This window comes from Trypanosoma brucei, chromosome 1 (assembly GCF_000210295.1).
Source record: "Trypanosoma brucei gambiense DAL972 chromosome 1, complete sequence".
Classification (NCBI taxonomy): Eukaryota; Euglenozoa; class Kinetoplastea; order Trypanosomatida; family Trypanosomatidae; genus Trypanosoma; species Trypanosoma brucei.
Window position 1 is genome coordinate 124848 of NC_026734.1, and position 20379 is coordinate 145226.

At 43.7% G+C, this 20379-nt stretch overlaps 12 protein-coding genes across 12 annotated transcripts; all 12 read left to right on the forward strand.

The window, feature by feature from the left end:
- Positions 1 to 106: 106 nt before the first annotated feature.
- TbgDal_I550 (hypothetical protein, conserved) lies at positions 107 to 541 on the forward strand (the record flags this gene model as incomplete). Its single annotated transcript, XM_011773001.1, has 1 exon — positions 107 to 541. The coding sequence occupies one exon, from the start codon at positions 107 to 109 to the stop codon at positions 539 to 541; it is 435 nt and encodes a 144-aa protein (XP_011771303.1).
- Positions 542 to 1275: 734 nt separating this feature from the next.
- On the forward strand, positions 1276 to 1959 carry TbgDal_I560 (hypothetical protein, conserved; the record flags this gene model as incomplete). Its single annotated transcript, XM_011773002.1, has 1 exon — positions 1276 to 1959. One exon carries the CDS (start codon positions 1276 to 1278, stop codon positions 1957 to 1959), a length of 684 nt encoding a protein of 227 aa, XP_011771304.1.
- Positions 1960 to 2228: 269 nt separating this feature from the next.
- Positions 2229 to 3671, forward strand: TbgDal_I570 (chaperone protein DNAj, putative; the record flags this gene model as incomplete). Its single annotated transcript, XM_011773003.1, has 1 exon — positions 2229 to 3671. One exon carries the CDS (start codon positions 2229 to 2231, stop codon positions 3669 to 3671), a length of 1443 nt encoding a protein of 480 aa, XP_011771305.1.
- Positions 3672 to 4906: 1235 nt separating this feature from the next.
- On the forward strand, positions 4907 to 6676 carry TbgDal_I580 (cytidine triphosphate synthase, putative; the record flags this gene model as incomplete). The annotated part of the gene is made up of 1 exon (XM_011773004.1): positions 4907 to 6676. One exon carries the CDS (start codon positions 4907 to 4909, stop codon positions 6674 to 6676), a length of 1770 nt encoding a protein of 589 aa, XP_011771306.1.
- A 219-nt stretch (positions 6677 to 6895) lies between these two features.
- Positions 6896 to 7138, forward strand: TbgDal_I585 (hypothetical protein, unlikely; the record flags this gene model as incomplete). The annotated part of the gene is made up of 1 exon (XM_011773005.1): positions 6896 to 7138. The coding sequence occupies one exon, from the start codon at positions 6896 to 6898 to the stop codon at positions 7136 to 7138; it is 243 nt and encodes an 80-aa protein (XP_011771307.1).
- Positions 7139 to 9330: 2192 nt separating this feature from the next.
- On the forward strand, positions 9331 to 10632 carry TbgDal_I590 (homocysteine S-methyltransferase, putative; the record flags this gene model as incomplete). The annotated part of the gene is made up of 1 exon (XM_011773006.1): positions 9331 to 10632. One exon carries the CDS (start codon positions 9331 to 9333, stop codon positions 10630 to 10632), a length of 1302 nt encoding a protein of 433 aa, XP_011771308.1.
- A 1451-nt stretch (positions 10633 to 12083) lies between these two features.
- On the forward strand, positions 12084 to 12431 carry TbgDal_I600 (hypothetical protein, unlikely; the record flags this gene model as incomplete). Its single annotated transcript, XM_011773007.1, has 1 exon — positions 12084 to 12431. The coding sequence occupies one exon, from the start codon at positions 12084 to 12086 to the stop codon at positions 12429 to 12431; it is 348 nt and encodes a 115-aa protein (XP_011771309.1).
- Positions 12432 to 12776: 345 nt separating this feature from the next.
- TbgDal_I610 (hypothetical protein, conserved) lies at positions 12777 to 13700 on the forward strand (the record flags this gene model as incomplete). Its single annotated transcript, XM_011773008.1, has 1 exon — positions 12777 to 13700. The coding sequence occupies one exon, from the start codon at positions 12777 to 12779 to the stop codon at positions 13698 to 13700; it is 924 nt and encodes a 307-aa protein (XP_011771310.1).
- A 557-nt stretch (positions 13701 to 14257) lies between these two features.
- On the forward strand, positions 14258 to 15550 carry TbgDal_I620 (hypothetical protein, conserved; the record flags this gene model as incomplete). The annotated part of the gene is made up of 1 exon (XM_011773009.1): positions 14258 to 15550. One exon carries the CDS (start codon positions 14258 to 14260, stop codon positions 15548 to 15550), a length of 1293 nt encoding a protein of 430 aa, XP_011771311.1.
- Positions 15551 to 15584: 34 nt separating this feature from the next.
- TbgDal_I625 (hypothetical protein, unlikely) lies at positions 15585 to 15809 on the forward strand (the record flags this gene model as incomplete). The annotated part of the gene is made up of 1 exon (XM_011773010.1): positions 15585 to 15809. One exon carries the CDS (start codon positions 15585 to 15587, stop codon positions 15807 to 15809), a length of 225 nt encoding a protein of 74 aa, XP_011771312.1.
- A 187-nt stretch (positions 15810 to 15996) lies between these two features.
- On the forward strand, positions 15997 to 17217 carry TbgDal_I630 (hypothetical protein, conserved; the record flags this gene model as incomplete). Its single annotated transcript, XM_011773011.1, has 1 exon — positions 15997 to 17217. The coding sequence occupies one exon, from the start codon at positions 15997 to 15999 to the stop codon at positions 17215 to 17217; it is 1221 nt and encodes a 406-aa protein (XP_011771313.1).
- Positions 17218 to 17675: 458 nt separating this feature from the next.
- On the forward strand, positions 17676 to 19904 carry TbgDal_I640 (intergrin alpha chain protein, putative; the record flags this gene model as incomplete). Its single annotated transcript, XM_011773012.1, has 1 exon — positions 17676 to 19904. The coding sequence occupies one exon, from the start codon at positions 17676 to 17678 to the stop codon at positions 19902 to 19904; it is 2229 nt and encodes a 742-aa protein (XP_011771314.1).
- Positions 19905 to 20379: the final 475 nt, after the last annotated feature.

The window sequence follows — 20379 nt, forward strand, 5'->3', positions numbered from 1 at the left end:
CTCCCGTTTCGGTGATTTTATTATAGTTACTCCATTTTTATCGTCACTGAAGCTCCTTCTGTTTTTAACATATATAAACGGGGCGAGTTCGTGTTCGTATTAAACGATGGGTTACACACGGGAGCGTACAAATCGCCATTTTTTTGTAGCGCGGGCCAACGCCTTCTTTTCACGGCTTCCCATCGCCCGCGTCCAACGTTCCCTTGCGATGGAGGCCGTACGTGAAGGGCGTATGCGACCGTGGAAATATACGAAGGAACAAATATTGGGTGCACCAGTGACATGCAATTTTGAGTATAACCCGCGTCCAGTGCGGCTTATCGGAACGGTGATGGACGCCCACACGGAGGAGACGAGTATTAAAGGCGGCTTGAAGGTGTACGCACGAAATGAGGAAACGAACATGATGTTGTGGATACCACCTGGGAATCCTAAGCTACGTCATGAGGTGACATCTACAAAAGGAAGCTTTCAGCATTACCTCGATGAACGTGATAAGTGGGATGAGGCGTGGATTACGGGGCGTGCAAGAATGAAGTAAATGTATGAGGTGGCGTCCATGTGTTGTTTTATCCTTCACACGTTACAGTTTTCGACATGCCGTTTGGGTGGCGTGGGCGGGAGGCCCCAGTTACTTTTTTTTTTTTTTTTTGCATGTTTGGTTCGTTGGTACTTTTTGTTGTTTGTTTGCCAGCTTATGGTGCAATTACATCAGTTGTGTCACTGAAAAAAAAAAAGGTGTGATACGGCTGCTGCTGCTGCTGCACTTTTGCCTTTTTGGTGGATGTTTGTTTCCCTCCTCCTTGCACATGGTTTGTGATACTTCACCCGAACGGTGCGTCTACGCGATTAACCCCGGTCCATTTAAAGCAGCGTGAGGAAGTGTATGCGAGACGTAAAAGCTTGAAGTATAACCGAAAAGTGTATTTAAAATAAACAAAAAAAAATATAATAAGACCGGTTATCGGTTATTCCCCTTTTGGTTTTTTTTTAGGGGGGGGGGAGGGGGTAGAGGGGGAGCAACTATTAAACTTTTTTGTTTACTTCCCCTTTTCTATTGCCTTGGAAGGACAGACTGTAGAGCGCGTTTGAGGGGGGTGGTCGAAACCGACTTGAGGTCGACGGGCTGGAGTCACTGTTATTAATTCCCCAGCGCTAAGTGTACAGGGGCATTCACACGCGCCTGTAGCAATACATATCCAGATAAACGGAAATAAATACAATAAATAAGTATACATAATACTGTATTGAGAAGTTAGTCACCATTTTGACAAGATGCCGGCCACTGAGATGCAACAGATGGAAATGGATATGGTGCAAGGCATGTATGATTCCTTCACTCTTTGCAGTGAAGACCCTCCAACATATTCGGTCGTTCTCTCAGCTACGGAAGATGAGCCGCCGGAGTTACGCGTCACTGTTGTATACGAGTCTGATGACTATCCCGAAACAATGGCACCGACTGTACGGCTGGAACATTTCGCCAAAAATCGTCGTATGCCCACTGCTCCACTTTTAAAGGAAATAATGGAACTCTGTGAAGAGCAGATAGGTATGCATAGTATTATCTCTGTACTTCAAAAAGCCCAAGAGTATTTGACAGAGTTTGCAGAGGGAGATGAAAAGGCAGAGTTGCAAAAAAGGGGCGAGGCGCTTGGAAACGCAGCCGGTACCGCGGTTGTTCAGGACCCGACCATTCGAATTGGTAACGCCGTTACACGCGAGCTCTTCGAGGAATGGAGTCAAAAACGCAGAGCCGAGAGATTGCGGGAGCGTGAAGCTAATGAAAAGAAAGTTAGTGGAAAGCTGACAGGTAGACAGTTGTGGGATGCGGCGCTTAGGAACACGGAGTGGGACCTGTTTTGTGGCTCGGATACCGAACAAGATGTTGATTTGGACGCTTTTGAACCGGTAGATGAAGACGACCTGGACGAGCAGGAGTTTGATTTGGATGAATGAGATTGCAGGAGGGAGGGCGAGTTTGTGGTGCAGGTAAATACTGGTGGGGAGATGAGAATAATGATCATATCCGCGTGGTTACATTTTTTAAAATTTAGAAACTTAATTCCCAAATGGGCTTCTGAAATGAACATGCCGTGAGCATGTTTTTTTTTTTTTTGCTCAGTCTAAGTGATCTCATTTAGTCCTTTTTAAAAAAAATTTTTACTTCTGTTTTTGTTTTGCGTGATAGCCGTATTTTCATCCTCGCTTTGCGGTGGAAGCCGTTTATGCGAGGCATTGCGTTGGCGCTGGCGCCACCATCTCTTTTATTTGTCCCGAAAATTCAGCGGCGGTGCTTCAACGTCATACAACGTGGTAACGATCGCGAGGTGGATTCGCTTTTTGCACTGCTGGGCTTTGCTGGTGACAATGAGGCGCATCGCATACGCCGGACCCGTGCGGAACTGCGGCAGGGGTTTATGCGTGAAGCAATGAAGCTGAAAGACCCTCAAAATGACAAGAGCGACGCAGCCAAACTGGAAAAACTTAGAGAGGCGTATCGGTTGCTTTCCAATGATCGCTTTCGTGTGCAATACGCTGCGCATCACTACGCCTCCCCAGATGCCTCACTTCATCTTCTTGTGGACGGCGGCCAGGTTGCCGCTAACTTTAACCCTGAACATCAGTCGTTTAACTTTGTTGATCACGCCATCTCAAGAGCCGCTATGAGCCCCTCTTCCCGGTCATCGTCGGATAAACAGCGATCCTTCAGTGACTTTACTGGTCAGTATAATTCAGTGATAGGTAACACCGGTTGCTCAACCGACGCTCGTCCATATAACGCTCCTGAAGCCCGAGCCGCCATAAATGGCGCGAGTATTAATTTTATGTTGCGCATCTCATTCGATGAAAGTGTTCTCGGCTGTACCAAGACGGCTGTCTATGAAAAAAATGTTTCATGCCAGCGGTGTAGTGGTAATGGGCGAATGGTGCTCAAACGCCCTCGCAAATGCCCACAGTGTCGTGGTCGCGGCTCCACGCACCTTCCAAGCGCCACGTATCATATTGAGCGCTCATGCACGTATTGTAATGGCGACGGAGTGACACCTCCTCCGAAGTGTAGCGGGTGCCGAGGAGCCGGTGTTGTGCCCGGGCACACGGTTCAGGTTCCAGTTGATATCCGCCCCGGAACCACAAATATGACAGCGTGTCGCCTTCGTGGTATGGGACATGATGGTGTGCGTGGCGGTGTGGCAGGTGATCTTATTGTGACTGTGTTAGTTCAGGAACACCGCGTCTTTCACCGTGATGGTCTTGACTTACACATGGTGCTGCCCATTACTTTATCTACGGCATTATTGGGTGGTATGGTGTCTGTGCCTCTGCTTCATGGGCCTTTTTGCACACGGGTGCCACCATGTGTAAGAAATGGGCAACAAATAAGGCTTAGTGGAAGGGGTGTTACACTCGACGGTAGCGGAGTCCTCACCAATGCTGAAGAGGGGATTGATGCGGACAGTTCAGCTTCTAAACAGGAACAACAGCAACGTGGTGATCTCTACATACATTTACTTGTCGTTATTCCTAAGGGTGAGGAATTAACTGGGGCGCAGAGGAGCGCTCTCGAACAATTTGTTGTTGAACAGGATGGCAATGGTGCTGAAGGTGTGGATGATATCACACCAACTGCCCTGAAGAGGCGGTTTCGGCACTGGCTGCCGGGTACGTAAGGGATGGGATTGTGGTATGGAGCAGCTGCCAATACGATTTCATATAAGATGTGCCATTGCCCTACCGTGAGCTCATAGTTGAATGCGGGTGCAGCGCCCTCATTTTATGACGCGTTCACACATATGAAAGTTCAATCGAATAACGGTGACAGAACACACACATATATGTATGTATATATATATATATATATATATATGTGTGTGTGTGTGTGTGTTTGTGTTTGTGTCTGTTTTTTTTCTTTTTGTATAGGGTCAACATAAAATGTTTTTCCCTTTCCTTTCTCTGTGAAGTTTCTGTTCACCCCGCTCCTCTAATCTTCATCGTCTTTGTGCTTGCACTCGAAGCAGTTGCAGCTGCACGTACTTTTAGTCCTTCTTTCCCTTATTAATCTTCCCCGCTGTCTTTACCTCATTGGATGATTGGTAGGTAATGAAAACAGAGGTAAGCTTGCAAGCGAGAAAAATACAAGATTAAAAACCTGGTATTTGGTACCACGATTGAAATTGTAGGGAGAATAAAACAAAATAAATAAATAAATGATATAGCGGTTCTACAACGAAGACATATCATTTTGGATATGCGGAACTCAGATTTCTGTGTTGGCACAATTGTCTTTTGCTATGAGAGTGAAGGGCGCGTTGAGTGGGAAGCCATGCCGAATTTAGTGCGAGGCCATCCTAATTAAGGTACCCGAGAGCGCGGTGAGTTGTGTTACTTTCCGTATTGGAGTACAGTTGTGTATACTGTTTGATTCTATTCGCTTTGGTATCTAGCACAGCCGGTGGCTAGGACGAAAGTTGCTCGAGGAAAAGTGCTTGCTTTTCTAGTTTTTCATATTGTCCGTGATTTTGTCTGGCTTTGAACTGTCAGGATTAAAAAAAAAAAAAGAATGCTTCCCCCCCTTTTTTTTTTTGCTACAGAGCCAAAAAAGAAAAAAAAACCACAAAAAACCGCTAAAGGGGGCCAGCATCACAGCTTCGTTGTGCTGAAGGTTGTTGCGTGTTCTTTCTTTTGTCTGTATGTTTTCTTTTTCCATTCTTGCTCATAGTTCTTGCATCCCCTCTTTTTTTTTTTGTTTGTTTGTGTGTGTTTGTTGTTGTTGTTGTTGTTGTTGCGTTGGCATCCGTTTGTTATCCTCAAAATACTGACGCAAACACGCTGACGGCCAATAACAGACACGCCGAAACATCACTCGGTTGAGTTAAAACGGTAGACGAGGAGGAGGGGGGGACGTATGGAAGGCAGTGCAACTGCGAAAGCGTATATGCTTCCGTCACCAGAACTACGCCCAGTGAGTGGGACGGGTGCTTGCAAGTACATTGTGGTTACTGGTGGGGTATGCAGCTCCCTTGGAAAGGGAGTAACAACATCAGCTACAGGAGCACTTCTGCGCGCTGAAGGATATCAGGTGTGCAGTATAAAAATTGATCCCTACATTAATATGGATGCGGGGCTTATGAGCCCCTACGAACATGGTGAAGTATATGTTCTTGATGACGGAGGGGAAGTAGATCTCGATCTTGGAAACTATGAGCGTTGGATGTCTGTTCAGTTGCGGCGTGAGCACAACATCACGACCGGTAAGGTCTACCAGAAACTCATAAACAAGGAACGTCAAGGGGGTTTCTTGGGTAAAACCGTGCAGTTGGTTCCGCATTTCACAAATGATGTCGTTGAGTCCATTTTTAGAGTATCTCAGAGCCCAGTTGATGAAAGTGGTGCCCAACCTGAAATATGCATGATTGAGCTTGGTGGTACAGTGGGTGATATGGAGTCTCAACCCTTTGTTGAGGCGTTGCGTCGGCTTCGCTGCTTAGTGGGGCCGGATGAATTTTGTTTAATGCACACGACATACCTACCGGTATTTGGCGGATCACAGAAGACAAAACCAACTCAACACAGCACGCGCACTCTTCTCTCTATGGGCCTACAACCCGATATTTTGATATGCCGAAGTGAAAACCGACTGACTCCTGATGCGAAGGAGAAGCTGAGCAATTTGTGTGGAGTGCGATCTGGTGATATCGTGTCTGCCCCGAATGTGAGTTGCCTCTATGAGGTTCCCGTTGTTTTTACTGAGGATGGCTTGGTTGATCGGCTGGTTGAAAAGCTCAGACTTGTGAAGAGGACACCAGCCACCGATGTGCCTCGTATTGACACATACAAAACTTACGTTAAGATCCTTCGCAACATGAGTAACCCAACTGTGCGTATTGCCTTCGTTGGAAAGTACTTGCAGGACGCCGGGGATACGTACTTTTCAGTTCTTCAATGCTTTGAACACTGCCAAATTGCCCTGCAAGTGCGTCTTGACATTCTTTACGTAGACTCCGAGGAACTTGAGGGTCCTAATGCGGATGAGGCTCGAAAAGCACTTCTCGGTTGTGACGGCATATTTGTTCCGGGTGGTTTTGGTAATCGGGGAGTGGACGGCAAGTGTGCTGCTGCTCAAGTAGCTCGTATGAACAATATTCCTTATTTTGGTGTGTGTCTTGGCATGCAAGTAGCAGTTATTGAACTCAGCCGCAATGTAGTGGGTTGGTCAGATGCCAATAGTGAAGAGTTCAACAAAGAAAGCACCCATCAGGTGGTTCGCATCATGGATTGTGATCGTAACAAAATGGGTGCCAACATGCACCTCGGCGCTTGTGATGTTCACATCGTTGAGAAGTCATCCATCATGGCTAAGATTTACTCGAAATCAAACATTGTTGTTGAACGACACCGCCACCGTTATGAAGTAAACACCGCTTACTTTGAAGATTTGCGTAAGGCTGGGCTTTGCATCAGTGCCGTGACGGACCCCACATTTTCCTCTCGCTGTCGTGTTGAGGCTGTGGAGAATCCGTCGTTACGCTTTTTTCTCGCAGTGCAATTTCACCCCGAGTTTATTTCAACCCCAATGGATCCCGCGCCAACATATTTGTCGTTTATGGCAGCAGCAGCCAAGAAGGATTACGTCTGGCCGCAAAAGTGTTCTCAACGCCGGCTGAAACAGGCGTAAAGGGAGTTGTGGCTTCAATAAGGAACAGAAAATTAAATATATTCGTGGATAAAAAAGAGAGAAATGAGGGAGGAGGAGGAGGAGGAGAGGGGGGGAAAAAAAAAGGGAGTTTTGTTGTTGTTAAGATGCGCTGTGTTTGGATACGGAGATGAAAACGAGTCTAGTGTATGTGTGTGTGTGTGTGTGTGTGTGTGTGTGTGTGTGTGTGTGTGTGTGTGTATGTGTGTAACAAGTGATATGCTTCGTATTCACGCTAGAAATGAGGTTAGTGGAGGAGAACAAATTAATCGGGACGGCCATGACTTCCTCTTGAACGTTAACATAAAGCGATTAATTCAATTCGTCAGGCCAATGAAAAAAGAAAAGAAAAAAGAAAAAAAACATTTTAGGTGTCACAGCAGGGCCATTGGTCTGGTGGAGGTGGTGGAGGAACTACGTTACGGAATGTGCTGCTCATTGTAAAGGAACAATATGAACGCTATTACACATACCACTTTTTTTTTCCTCTTTTTTTTTTTTACTCGTAGCCGATTTTTTGTTTTTATTTTTCTTTTCGTGGAGGCGGGTTGCTTTCCGCAAGAAAACTTCAAGTAAAGAAGTGAGGGGTGAAAAAAAAAACAAAACAACAAAAAAGTTTCATGTGTCCTCCTTTTTTTTTTTCTGCTTTTGCTTTTATTTTCTCCTCTTGTTGGGACCTGCGTGCCGTCCTGAAATTTGTATAACTCATGACAATGAAACTTCTACAACAAAAACTCACAATATGCATGGAAGAAGAAGAGGCGATTTGGCACCGCTGCGGGATGCAAAACTCTCCGGGAAACAAAAAAAAAGGGCTGGAAGATAAATAAATATATATATATATTTGAGAATAGTAAAGAAGAGGAAAAAGAGAATTTTTTTTTAAAAAAGAAAGTTTTTGTGTGAAGTGTGGAGAAGGGCTTTTTTTTTTTGAAAAAAAAAAGGTGCCGCTTTCGACACCAATGTGGAGATTTGGCGCGCGCCTCTTCCTCTTCCTCTTTTGTCGTTTTCGTTTTCTTCTTTTGTGGTAATTACATCTGTATATAATATATATATATATATATACATGAAGGGGAAGTAAAAGAGAGAAAAAAAAAGAGTGTAATAACGATAATAGCAATAATAATAATAATTATTTTAATAACAGTATTCGTCTCACTTCAAACTGAAACCGATATCACCAACTGCTAACCGCTATGGTTCCCAAGCTGCTTTACACAATTAGTAACAGACTGTGAGATTAACATTCCTTTTGTGCATGTGTTTGTGTTTTTGTGTATATACATATATATATATATATATTTCTTCGCTTCAACACGTGATTATGAGTACCAAAATAAAGAGGAGGAGGAGGAGAAAGAGAAAGAGGGGAAAAAAAAAATATGCCGACATGCAGACTTTTAAATGAAAACTCGAGCAAATTTACACATAAGCACACACAAGAACAAAATGACGAATTGAATCATCCAGCACAGTTGTGTTTAATAAGGTTATTGAATTGGTGTAGTGCATGAATGGCAGGCTACGTAATTATTGTTATTATTATTATTATTATTATTATTATGATGATGATGAGGGGGGTTACGCAAGTAACTAATGGCCCAGATGCGGATGTGCTGAAGGGAAAGAGCGCTTGAGTAAGAAATAAATATTATTGAAAGAAAGAAAAAGAAAAGAAGCAAAAATAAGGGGGAATGAATGTGGAGGGACGTCACGTTACGGTCGGCTGCTTTTTGTCTGTTTTTCTCTTCTGTTTTTTTTCTTCTGTTTTTTTCTTCTGTTTTTTTCTTCTGTTTTTTTCTTCTTTTTTTTTTCTTTGTTACTCTTTTGTATTATTTTTCCCTCCTTTCCCTCTTTTCTCCGCCATCCCTCATCTCTTTTCCCACAACATACTCGCGCGTATGTTCCTCCTTTTTTTCTCTTTTTTTTTCCTTTTTTTTAATTATTTTAGGGGTGAGGGAAAGAGGAGGATGGGGAATCGTATTGATTGTTGATAACGCAAAAAAAAAAATAAAAAAAAAATAAAGTCCATTAACGAACTATAGAATTTTTTTTATTTTCAAAAAAAGAAGATATTCGATACATGCCGTAACACTTGTCGAAGAAAGCGAAGCATCTGAGGGACACCATTGGCGAAATTTTTCAAATCGCACCTGTGCGGGGTACTCATGTCGCTGAAGTTATCTTTTTTTTTTCTACTTTTTTCTTTTTGTTCTTTTTTATTTTTCTTTGTATGTGTTTGTGCGTTTGTGTGTCTCTTTGTGTTTTTTTAAACAAATAAAAAAGAAAGAGAAAAGGGGAAAAAGAAATTATTATTGTTTCCGTTTTCCCTTCCTTCTTTTACTTCTTGGCAAAGATAATTCCCTCTATTAAAAAAAAAAACAAAAAAACAAAAGCTTGTGGTTCAGTGGTACATCGCTAACGGATCGTTTTATTTTAATTTAATTTAATTTCTTTTTCTTTGTTGTTGTTTCGTTTTTTTTTTTAAAGAAATAACACCCCCCTCCTCCTTGTGGAGACTGCCCGCCTGACTGCTTTTATTTCATTTTTATCCTTTTTCTTTCTCCTTTCTTCCCCTCATTTCTCTTTTTAAAATAATAATAATAATACTAATAATAATAAACAATAAAGACAAAATGAAGGACATTAGTTGCCCTACGGGGGAAACCGGCTCGATATTTGAGAAATCCAAGAAGTTTCATCATTTCTTTACGATGGATGGAGCTGTGGGGACATTGGTGGAAAGATGTGGTTTGGATCCATCTAAAATGGGTTCCATGTGGTCAACATCTGCACTTATCACGGATGAAGAAATAGTTCGTTACGTTCATAAATCCTACTTGGATGTGGGGGCCGATGTTATTTTAACAAATACTTATCAAATGCACGCCGCTGGATGTGCTCAGGCGGGAGTAACCATGAATGAAGTGGTAAACACCGCCGTCCGTGTTTTGTGCGACGGCATCACGCCTGAACGTGCGGCGGCAACAAAAGAGGCAAAAGTATGGGCTCAACATGTTATGAATAACAAAAGAAGCGAATTCGTAGATGTGTTTGCTCCTCTTTTTTATGGACCACGAGATGATGCATCAAAATGCCCGGTGTTGGTTGGTGGTAGTCTCGGATCATATGGAGCTTCACTCGGGAATGCGCAGGAATACCGTGGGGAATATGAGGTTAATGAAGACATCATCAGGGATTATTATGTAGGGAGGTTTATGGCCTTTGTGAACCATGTGGATGAGAAGGAGGCCCACTTGAAGGTGGATTTCATCATGATTGAAACAATTCCATTGTTAAATGAAGCAATAGAAATCTTTACATGGCTGAAATATCAGAAGGAAGATGAGACACTTCGGTCGGCACCGGTGTGTTTGTCATTTATTTCTTGTTTACGGGAACCGCGTCCTGACGTGACTGTTGATGATGCCACTTTGAATGAATGGTGGCTGGCGGCGGAATCAAACATCCGTCTTATTGATGGCAATACGTTTGAGAAGGCGTTTAATTCTCTAATGGAACTTCAGTTACCGCAGCTGGTTGGGTTTGGAACCAACTGCTGTAGTCCTCTTGAAGCGAGTGTCGTTGCAAGTGCTTTTCTCAAAAAGAAAAAGCATAAGGTGACGGACCCATCACTAGCGCTATTTTTGTATTCAAATTCTGGCGAAAACTTCAAGGAGGGGGAATGGCATTGGGGCGGTCAATTACCACGGGGTTCACATTCACCAACATCCAGCCCTAAGGAAACATTACCATTTACAACATTACAGAGATTAATGTTGTGTTGCGAAGCTGATGTCCGCACCGCTGCTTTTTTTGCACATCAGTTACTGCTTCAAAGGCCCGAAGCGGACGATTGGCTTTTCGATATTATCATCTGCGGCGGTTGTTGTCGTTCAACTCCTGAAGATATTGCTATGATACGCAGTTTAGTGTGAGGTTGTTTTTTTTTTATTTTTCGTTATTTGACAGCACTCACTTATCTTTACCATGGTGTTTCTCCGTCATAGGTATGGAGTTACGATTTTTTTTTCCTTTTTTTTCCTTTTCAAATATTGTTTTTCTTATATTGTTCCTTTTTCTTTTTCGTATCTTTTCTCATTTTTCTTTTTTTTTTTTTCTGGGGTGGAGCTATGATTTTCATGACTAGTGACAGAGCCCCCATTCATTTCCCTTCTTTTTTTCTTTTTTCTTTTTTCCTTTTTTCTCTATTCCTTTCCTTTCCTCAACGAAAAAAGAAGAAAGTGAAAATGTTGTAAGTGAATTAACCAAAACTCAAAAAAAAAGCAGCAAAGAAAGAAAAATAAAAGGAAAAGAGGATACAACAACAGAATCAATCAAACAAATAAACAAAGAAATAAACACATCAACACAAGAATTCAAGCCAGAATAGAAACAACAAAAAGAAGTTATGTTGAAGTGAAAGCGGCTACTTTTTAGTGTGCAGCGGCCAGTGTTTTTTTTTTTTTTGGTCCGGCACCTTCATTTCGTTTTTATCGTTTTGCTGCAAGAGAAAAAGAAAAGAGGAAGGGATTATTATCTGAATTTATTTGATGAAGGATAATTTGAAAGTGTTTTCACTTTTATTGTTTAGTTTCGTTTTGTTTGTAGTGGTTATTGTAACGCCGGTGGCGGTTAAGATAGAAAATCACACGTAACGGAGGGATGATTTTTAAAATCAAAGAGATTTTTTAATATTAAAGAGAAGAAAAACAAAGACGTAAATTAAAAAAAAAAAAGCACACAGTGGTGAAGTTTGACCACAGACATGAATTTAATTTAACGTTCCAATGACAAACGAAACAAACACACGTTTATTAAACATTTTTGTGATCGTTGTCATTGTTGTTATCACTTACTCTCTTTTACCCTGTCGTCTTTCTTTCTTTTTTTTTTTTTAGTGCTGTGATTACCAAATTTTTTCCCCTGTTTAAATAATGTATCTAATCATAAATATATATATATATATATATTTCTATATTCCCCTCCCATTTCCCCCATTTTCCTACTAAACTATCATCCGTTATTTCTCTTTTTTTTTCTTTTATTATTTTTATTTTTTCCCCCTTTATCTTGTTTCATAATTTGTTTTTTTCTTTTTAAATCGAACGGATGATGTTTAAAAGGAGGGGAAAATGTTGTTTAAAGATTATTTATAACCTCCTTAGCACACGGACACACACACACACACACACACACACACACACAACAACAACAACAACAACAAAAACAAAAAGAAAAAGAAAAAAAGAAAAAAACGGAGGAAAATGAATTAAATAATAGATATATTATTATATCAGTAAGAGGGGAGAGATATATAACGTATAAAAAAGGAAAAAAAACAACGTGGAGGAAAAATAAGAATAATGTGAGGGGAAAATACAATAGAATGTTTGAGTGCCGAATTTGTGTGCATGTGTTTTTAGCAACAGATGAAAATTCTGGCGACATTAGGGGGTGTAAAAAAAAAAAAAAGAAAAAAAGAGAAAAAGAAAAAAAGAAAAGAGGGTTCGTAGGAATATTCATTTCAAAAGCAATAAAACGGAGAACACAAATGTCTCTATGTGGAAATATTGGCGAGAGTACCGCTGTTGTTTTGATGATATGTTTCAATTTTTTTTCCCCCTTTACTTTTGGTTTTTCCATTAATAATTCTTCACTTTTTTACACACTCTTTCCTCTCTCTCTCTCTCTCTCTTTTTTTTCTTTTATCATTTTATGTTTTGCAAGTTTCTGATGACACGTATGAAAGTTGCCTTCACTGAGGCACGAGTTTTGGTTTCGCAACTTTGCATTTTACAAACCGTCAAAACCCACATGAGTAAATGTCCCCTCAAATCACTTTTCCTTTATTATTATTATTATTATTTTGTTGTTATTATTTTCACTGATTTAAGACTATTCATCTCAATTCTTTTCCTTTTCCATTTTCCCTTTCCTTCTTTTACCCCTTTTCGTTTTTTTCCACTCTTAAATTATTTACATCCGTCTTTAGTTGTTGCCTCTGTTGTTTCCAATTTCTTTCCCCCCTCTCCCATACGTGTAGCTGCAAAGCAAAGAAAAAAAATAATAAATTAAAACAATGACAGAGATTGTGTCGGATAATTACTTTCCACCTAACGATAAATTGGGAGAAACTCCCTCGGTTCCGAACGAAGCAACTCCACCTCTCGAATCGCCCTCAAGTACCACTGAAAACGCAACATCATTAAAAAGGGAGGAGAACACATCGGCGTTACATTCAAACTCACTTTTGGACACATCATCAAGTATATGCGCATTTGAGTTTAATTTTGTTATTGAACAGGATGAAACAGTGCGTGGCGCAATTGAGACTATTAATGCTCTCATGCAAGCGGGTGACATTAATGGGGCAGTAGCGGTAGCTGAAGCGAGTCAACTTACTATTGATATGTTAGCGCTCAATGGAACACAATTGGCGATTGCAATGAATATGACGCTAAAATATGCGGTGCGGCCGATATGTGGCGCTTTCTTATTTTTATTTGATACCGCCTTTGGTGTGTGGGCGATGGTGCCCTCATTAGAGGGAATTTTGAGAAAAACAGCACACAAAGTTGGAAATAATAATACCACCGCCACTTCTTACGTAGCAACGCGTGAGAAACCTTTCTTATGGGGTATTACAGGCGGAATGGATGTTACAAATCGGGTGTACGCGGAGGTGACGATGCTCGTTGTTTGTGTTATTCTTTGTTTGCTTATTTTTAGTATTCGCCGTTTGTTTAGGCATTATTCTGCGAGCATTGACACTTTGGAAGCTTGGAAACAAAAAAGTTGGCATGTCCAGGCAAATGGTGCGTATTCGCCAGCTCCTCTGTTACCGTTGGCTGTAAACCATACGCACGTTGAGACACTCGCATGGGAGGATGGATTGCAGTTTGCCAACAAATCAAAGTCACTGCATAATATTTCTCCCACGTCGTCTGGAGCGAACTTAGTCGAAGATAACATGAGCCCAATATCACTTTCACGCACCATGTAGTGTAGTTTCTGCAGAGTGTTGCGAAAAATTATGAGTGCGCGTATGTGTGGTTGGAATTCCTGGCTACCTTGTCCATCAAATGCAAAGTCGCAGCTATATTGTAATTGTGATTGTGATTGTGTTACTGTTACTACTAATACTGCTACTATTACTATTACTATTACTATTACTACTACCCGCTGCTGGCTGTATGATTACTGCCGGCTCTTTAAAAACACTTCCGCTAACGCTGCGTGTTCTATTAGTTTTGTAACGCGCACGAATACATTGTTGAAGTGATTTCACATCGTGATATCTACGCTTGTTGAAAACCATCAAATCTGTGGTCGCGCTGACTGAAGTTTCAGCATATATATATATATATATATATATATATATATATACGTGTTTATTTGTTTATTCATTTACTCTTCCCCCTTTATTGTCCTTATTTCTCATTTTTATTATCAACGTGATTGCTTCCCCAAATAAAAACGGTACTCTTGCGATTCATTTGTGTAAGAGGGGAAGGTGTGTGTGTGTGTGTGTGTGTGAAAAGCCTTTATGTTAGTAGCAGAATGTCACTTCTAGTTGCTCTCGTACGCGTCATCGGGTTTGTTCTATTCTTTACCGCCCTATTGCGGGTGAAGAAAACTCGCGTCCGACACCTTCCCTCACGTCGTACGCGTGTGTCACGGCATCAAGGTGAGACATGCATATGGTTGGAGCGATTAACGAGTGCTGTGTTTGACATTTTTTATAGCGCAATGCGTGAAGGGAATGAACCCGACACGAGGGAGCAGCGAGGGCAAAGCCAAAACAATTCGTGCGAAGGAGATTTTGCAGCCAACTCAGCGCGGCGTGAGGATAAAAGCTGCGGTAGCGGTGGCGGAGTTGGTGGGGATGCATGGCGTTTTGTAAGATTAATTGAGGAACATGTGGAGGCACTGCTAGAGGATCGTGGCATAGCTGCATGCGCAACTTTCAACATACATTCACTTGGCGATAAGCCACCCATTATACGAGCCATACGGGTAATAAACCGTACAGGAATGGAATCCGTCCCACCAGGTTCTGCTGCTCCGGCGACAGGGAGTGGCAGCCCCGGATCTGGTGATAAAGACACTGCCACGCCTTCCACAGTTGTTGTACCACCTGCCCTTAACGCTAACACCTCCACTAGTATCAATGCCACCGGAGTTAAACCAGTGGTTTCGCACAAAACGAAGCTTCGTCCCTCTCAACTTACCTTGTATCCAACAGGTGACGGTACGGAGAAATGGCACAACGAAATGCACCCGGACGAGGCTGTGGCAGCTGCGCCGTCAGCGGCAAACCCCATTCTATCGTGTTTACCTCCACTGCCGGCAACAGCAATTGAACTGGAGGCTGAAGTGGAGTATGCTGGGGATATTGACGTAAGGTTGCAGGCTGATATTTGCCTCGCACGTGGAAGGCGATTACCGGTGTTTATTCGTGTTAGTGACGTTGAATACATCAAAGCCCATGTGAGACTGCATGCCACGCTGAAGCATGAAAATGCCACGATGGATACTCAGCGAAAGCCGTACCTTCAGTGTACTTTATGGCTTGAATCGGAGCCAACGTTCTCCTTCAAAATGTCCACGGTCTTTAGTTTCCATGGGATTCGCGATTTCTTCGCCGTTCCGGTTGTAGCTAAGTTTTTGTTTCTCCGCCTTGTTAACTATCGCATGTTGTATCCGCGTGGCGCGGGTTTGTCATTTAATATTCCCCTCCCAGAAGACGTGGTGGACGGTGGCGTTTATCCCTGGTTTTCGCCCATGGATGACGTTGGGACAGTGGCAACTCCCTCGCTAAATAGTTTTATGATGGGGCGCGGTGCATTGTGACGATGAATAACCGTTGCCGCCTTTATATATATATATGTGTGTATGTGTGTTTTATATTTCTTCATTGTGCCTTGGGCTGTACGATGGTGATGCCGGTGTGATTCTCAACTGGAGAAGTGAAATCTGCCTTTCATTTAAGGTAGTATTTACAGGTGAGCGAAATGAGGAGATCCAGTCGCGAGGCGAGGGTAAATGCGCTGACATTTGCGTTGAATGTGTATGCCTTTGCGCAGCGTCGTTGTGCATTTGCCCTCAGTGAATACTTTAGGTGCTTCACCTCGCAGAAAGAGGCGAGAAGTGGAAGGAACGCAAAGAGCTGACACGTATAGAAATAAGTGTGTTTTATACAGTGTGCCGAACTATGGCCGCATGTATCTTTTTTCTTCTGTTTGTATCGTACCTTCCCATTCAATCTTCACAATGGAAGCAGTGATTGGGGTGCATAGATGAATGTAGCCAAACGAGAGTTTATTAGAGGTATGATGGCGCACTACCGCGCATCCCTTCCTCCTCCTGAGCACAGCGTTGTTATACATGAGCTACAGAAGCGTGTGCTCGACATTGGTATGCTTGCGGTTAATAAAGCTCATGTTGAGTTGTTTGGCTCCCATGTTAGCGGCTTTTGCACACCTCACTCTGATGCAGATATTTCCCTTACGTATCGAAATTTTTCACCATGGCTTCAGGGGATGGAGCGGGTGGATGAGCAAAACAACAAACGCATGACGCGCTTCGGTAAGGAAGCATCAGCCATGGGGATGGAGGACGTGCGGTACATACGCGCCCGTATTCCGGTAGTGCAGTTTACTGACGGTGTGACGGGTATTCATTGTGATGTCAGTATCGGCAATATAGGAGGTGTGGAGAACTCGAAGATACTGTGTGCCATACGTCAAGTTTTCCCTGACTTTTACGGAGCGTATATTCACCTGGTTAAGGCGTGGGGAAAGGCGCGTGAAGTGATTGCCCCGGAGCGGAGTACATTTAATAGTTTCACCGTGACCACAATGGCCCTCATGGTGCTGCAGGAACTCGGTTTGCTTCCTGTGTTTTCAAAGCCGACGGGTGAGTTTGGCGAGCTAACCGTTGCCGATGCAGAGATGCTTCTCCAAGAGTTTAAGTTGCCACCCATATATGATTCGCTACATGATGACGACGAGAAACTTGGAGAGGCTGTTTTCTTTTGTCTTCAGCGTTTTGCGGAATATTATGCAAAATATGACTTTAGTGCCGGAACGGTAAGTCTCATTCATCCTCGTCGCCATCGTACTGTCTATGAACGGGTGGTACGGCGGCACTTGGAGTTACTGGGCTCGAGGAAACGATTGGAGTGGGAGAAACATATCGCTGAACACAAGGAGGATGGTCCACTCGATGAAAATGACTTTAGCGCATCGATGCAAAATGAAACTACGCAACGCCCGAGTAACTCACCATACGTGGTGGAGGATTTCGTGAATTATGTGAACTGTGGTCGGCGTGTGCAGGCGTCGCGTGTGCGGCACATTCAGCAGGAATTCAATCGATTACGCGAGATGTTAATTGACAAGGAGAGCGAGCTGAAGTTTGACGAGGTTTTTAGGGAAAGTGATACAGTCCCCCGCTTTCAAGGATTTGAGGGAGTTGGTACGCGGGATCATCGTGTTAAAACGTTCCGACCCCAATGAGTGACATCCTTTCACATCATTGGATTTACCTGTCGTGTTGTTGGAGTTCAAACCATATTGTTAGGAAAGGCACTTCCAACTCAACGAAGATGGGTGGTGGATATGGTTGGAGCTATCCGTTCACAGATAAGAGCGTCAACGAAAGGAAAAAAAATACATATAGTCACATTACCACTCCTTAATGTATCAGGTTACCTGCAAGCGCGCATGGCACCTCTTCATAATAGTATGTCCTTAAAGTATGTGGTAATGTTCAAGGAGAATTTGTTTCTGTTGATATCCATTTAAACGTCAGGAAGGAATTACTCTCTTCTTTTTTAAAAAATCTCCTTGTTTGTTTTTCTTTTCAGTACTCAGTTTTAATTTAATTTATTATTGACACCCATATCCTCTTCGATCTGTCGAAGGACCTTACCAGGGGGGAGGGAGGGGGGAAAGGAGAGTGAATTTTGTCATTTATGGCATGCAGTACCAAAAGGGATGCGAGCGATATTCGAGACGGGAGAACTGAGCGGCGATTACCGGCCATTCCCCTCGATGCGTGGGCATTCCGCCGTATGGCACCTCAAGGCTCCATCACCCCAAGTGGCCTCATCACCGCAGATGTGGATGGTGACGGTGTGGAAGAGGTAATTATTGGCACAACAGAGGGGCAGTTGCTGTTGTTGAAGATGGGTTACAGGACACCCGTGTATTCTCGAACGATTCCTGCCACAATTTCTGTGGTTCTTTATAGCGCAAAGACGCTTCGTCTCCTTTTGGTGACGCTGGAAGGACAATGTGAAGTGATAGAGGGATTCATTACTGGCAGTAAAACTATAGCCTGCTCATCTCGTGGTGGGTCTACGACATCTTCTCGCAAGAGGGATGAAGATGCAACCGCCGGTGTCATGGGTTCGGAGATGTGTTCTGGGGGAAGCCACAGCGGGGTCTACAGTGAATGTTTGGACAAGGAGTATCAACCCTGTGGGGTCTCTTACATCTTTTCCATCCCGCCAAACTGCATTTGCGGTGATATTGGCGCCGATGAGAAAAGCGGCGAGGGAAACATTGTTTTCTTGGGATCATATGATGGTCATGTGTACGTTTATTCCGTTTCGCCTCTTGGTGAACGGCTTGGGTTGCTTTTTCTTCACTCCCATGTTTCCTCCATAAAATCGTTTATTGTGCCGGCCAACGGGACTGCACTGCCACCTTCCACAGAGGACCACCTTACGTGCGCGGAAAGCAGCAGCACTACTACAGCATCATTTACGATGGAAACCTGGCGCAGATGCTCCTTATTGCTCGTCTGCTGCAGCCAGCGTATCGTATTGCTTGGCGCCTCTCGGGAGGAAATAATGCACTGGCAGGGGCACCATCAACCTCGAACGGTTTCGATGGTTGGGTACGTGTGTGAGGGATGTGCAGCAACCTCGGCGTGCATGCGACCCACAGATGCTGTAGGCTCTTTGACTATAGGAATGGAGACTCCGCTTTCTGACAGTAGCACTTCTTTAAACAAAACGGCACCATTGGAACCCAAGTGGCAGTTTCCACTTTATCATTTGTCGAAGAGTAATGTACATCTTCCCACCGAGGAAGGTGGTAGACAGGTGGCCCCTCAGGAGGAAAGTACCGCCGAGTTGCACGCTCCGTGGTTGTTGCCCTGGAAATATTCGCAACATCAAGGCAGCTCAAATGCCACGGTGACAACACTGGAAATTCAACAGTGTCGCCATTCTTATCAGCGGCAGCATGACAGTGTTGCCAGCACCAGCACAACACATGACCATGGGGAATCATCTCCTAAGGTTAATGACGCGGACGTGATTATTCGCTCACCTGCAGCTGTAGATGTAGCAACTGCGCCACATGCTGCGCAGTTCGCCGTTGCCACGGAGGACGGTCGTTGGTTCATATTCGAAATGTTGCTCGCAGGTTCGAGCATTGGAACGGCTTCCCCGGGGCGAATAGGGGATGGGCCGGTTGAAGGCTCCACATCTTCATTCCGTGGGACGGTTGTGTGTTTAATGTCGGGTTGTGTCCAAGATGCCGGATTCGTTGAACGTGTTCGCGTCGTCAATGTAGGAAACGATGGGTTCCAGGCAATCTTCCTTTCCATGGACGGGACCTGTTATGCCCTTGATGCGCACAAAAATACCGTTGTCACATCACGGGTGAAGGCGGGTGCGCTTTCCTTTACCGTGATGGGGTGTGCTTCAGAAAATGGGGAAGCTGGATCCCCTGCCGGTAACACTGCCGCTGCTGCAATGCGTCAGAATGAGGCGCTCTCCAGTCTTGCTCCATGCGGATTTTCTCTCGTTAGTGTTGCTGTTGATGAGGTGGTGGTTTTGTCAATTGGTGGTGAATCGCATGAGTGGACTCCACCAACAGGTGCGCATGGTTTAGTTCGTGATCGTGGGTCCTCGGCGCTTCAAACGCGCATATCTACGAATGAGGGCGGTCGTGGTATCCATGAAGGTGGTGAACAGTCAAATCGAAAGCTCCTTGACCAAACGGAAAACGATGCACCCGATGAAGATGCTGTAATGTTGAAGCTCGGCACCCTGCTTCTAAGAGGTAGCCATAACCCCGGGGATGTTGAGCGTTTCTCGGAGGAGTACCGGCGTTTTGTTGCTCGGAAGTTTTGTGCGTTTGGCCTCACACAAAAGGAGTGGAGGATGCTTCAGCAGCTGGGCGAGTAGTTGCCGTGTTGCATACGTGTGAACTCACTTCATTGACGAGTTTTAGCTTGTCATTTTGGTCTCTTTTTGACGAACACACACACACACACACACACGACATGCCGGTGTCGAGATATTTTTTCCTTTATCTGCTTTTACTTATCGTTAACTCACAATGCACGTGCATACGTCATCTGTTTTTTTTTCTTTTTTCCTCTTCTATTTCGCCGTTGCCTGATACCCACTACCACACAGTTGGCCTTGTTCGCTGTCTGAGCTTTCGTACAAGGGAGGGGGTTTCAAAAAAAAAAAAAAGACGAAAAGAATAAGGCCGAAACAAAGTAATTTTGTAAGTGGCACGACGCACAAGTCGTATACCTTCCTTCGGCTGGCTTTTGCCGGTTCTTTAGATTACACGCCGCTTCAGTGAGGGTTTCTGTGGGGGAGGGAGGGAGGTAAAGGGTGAAGCACAAGAAGGTGTGTGAGGCTGCATAAT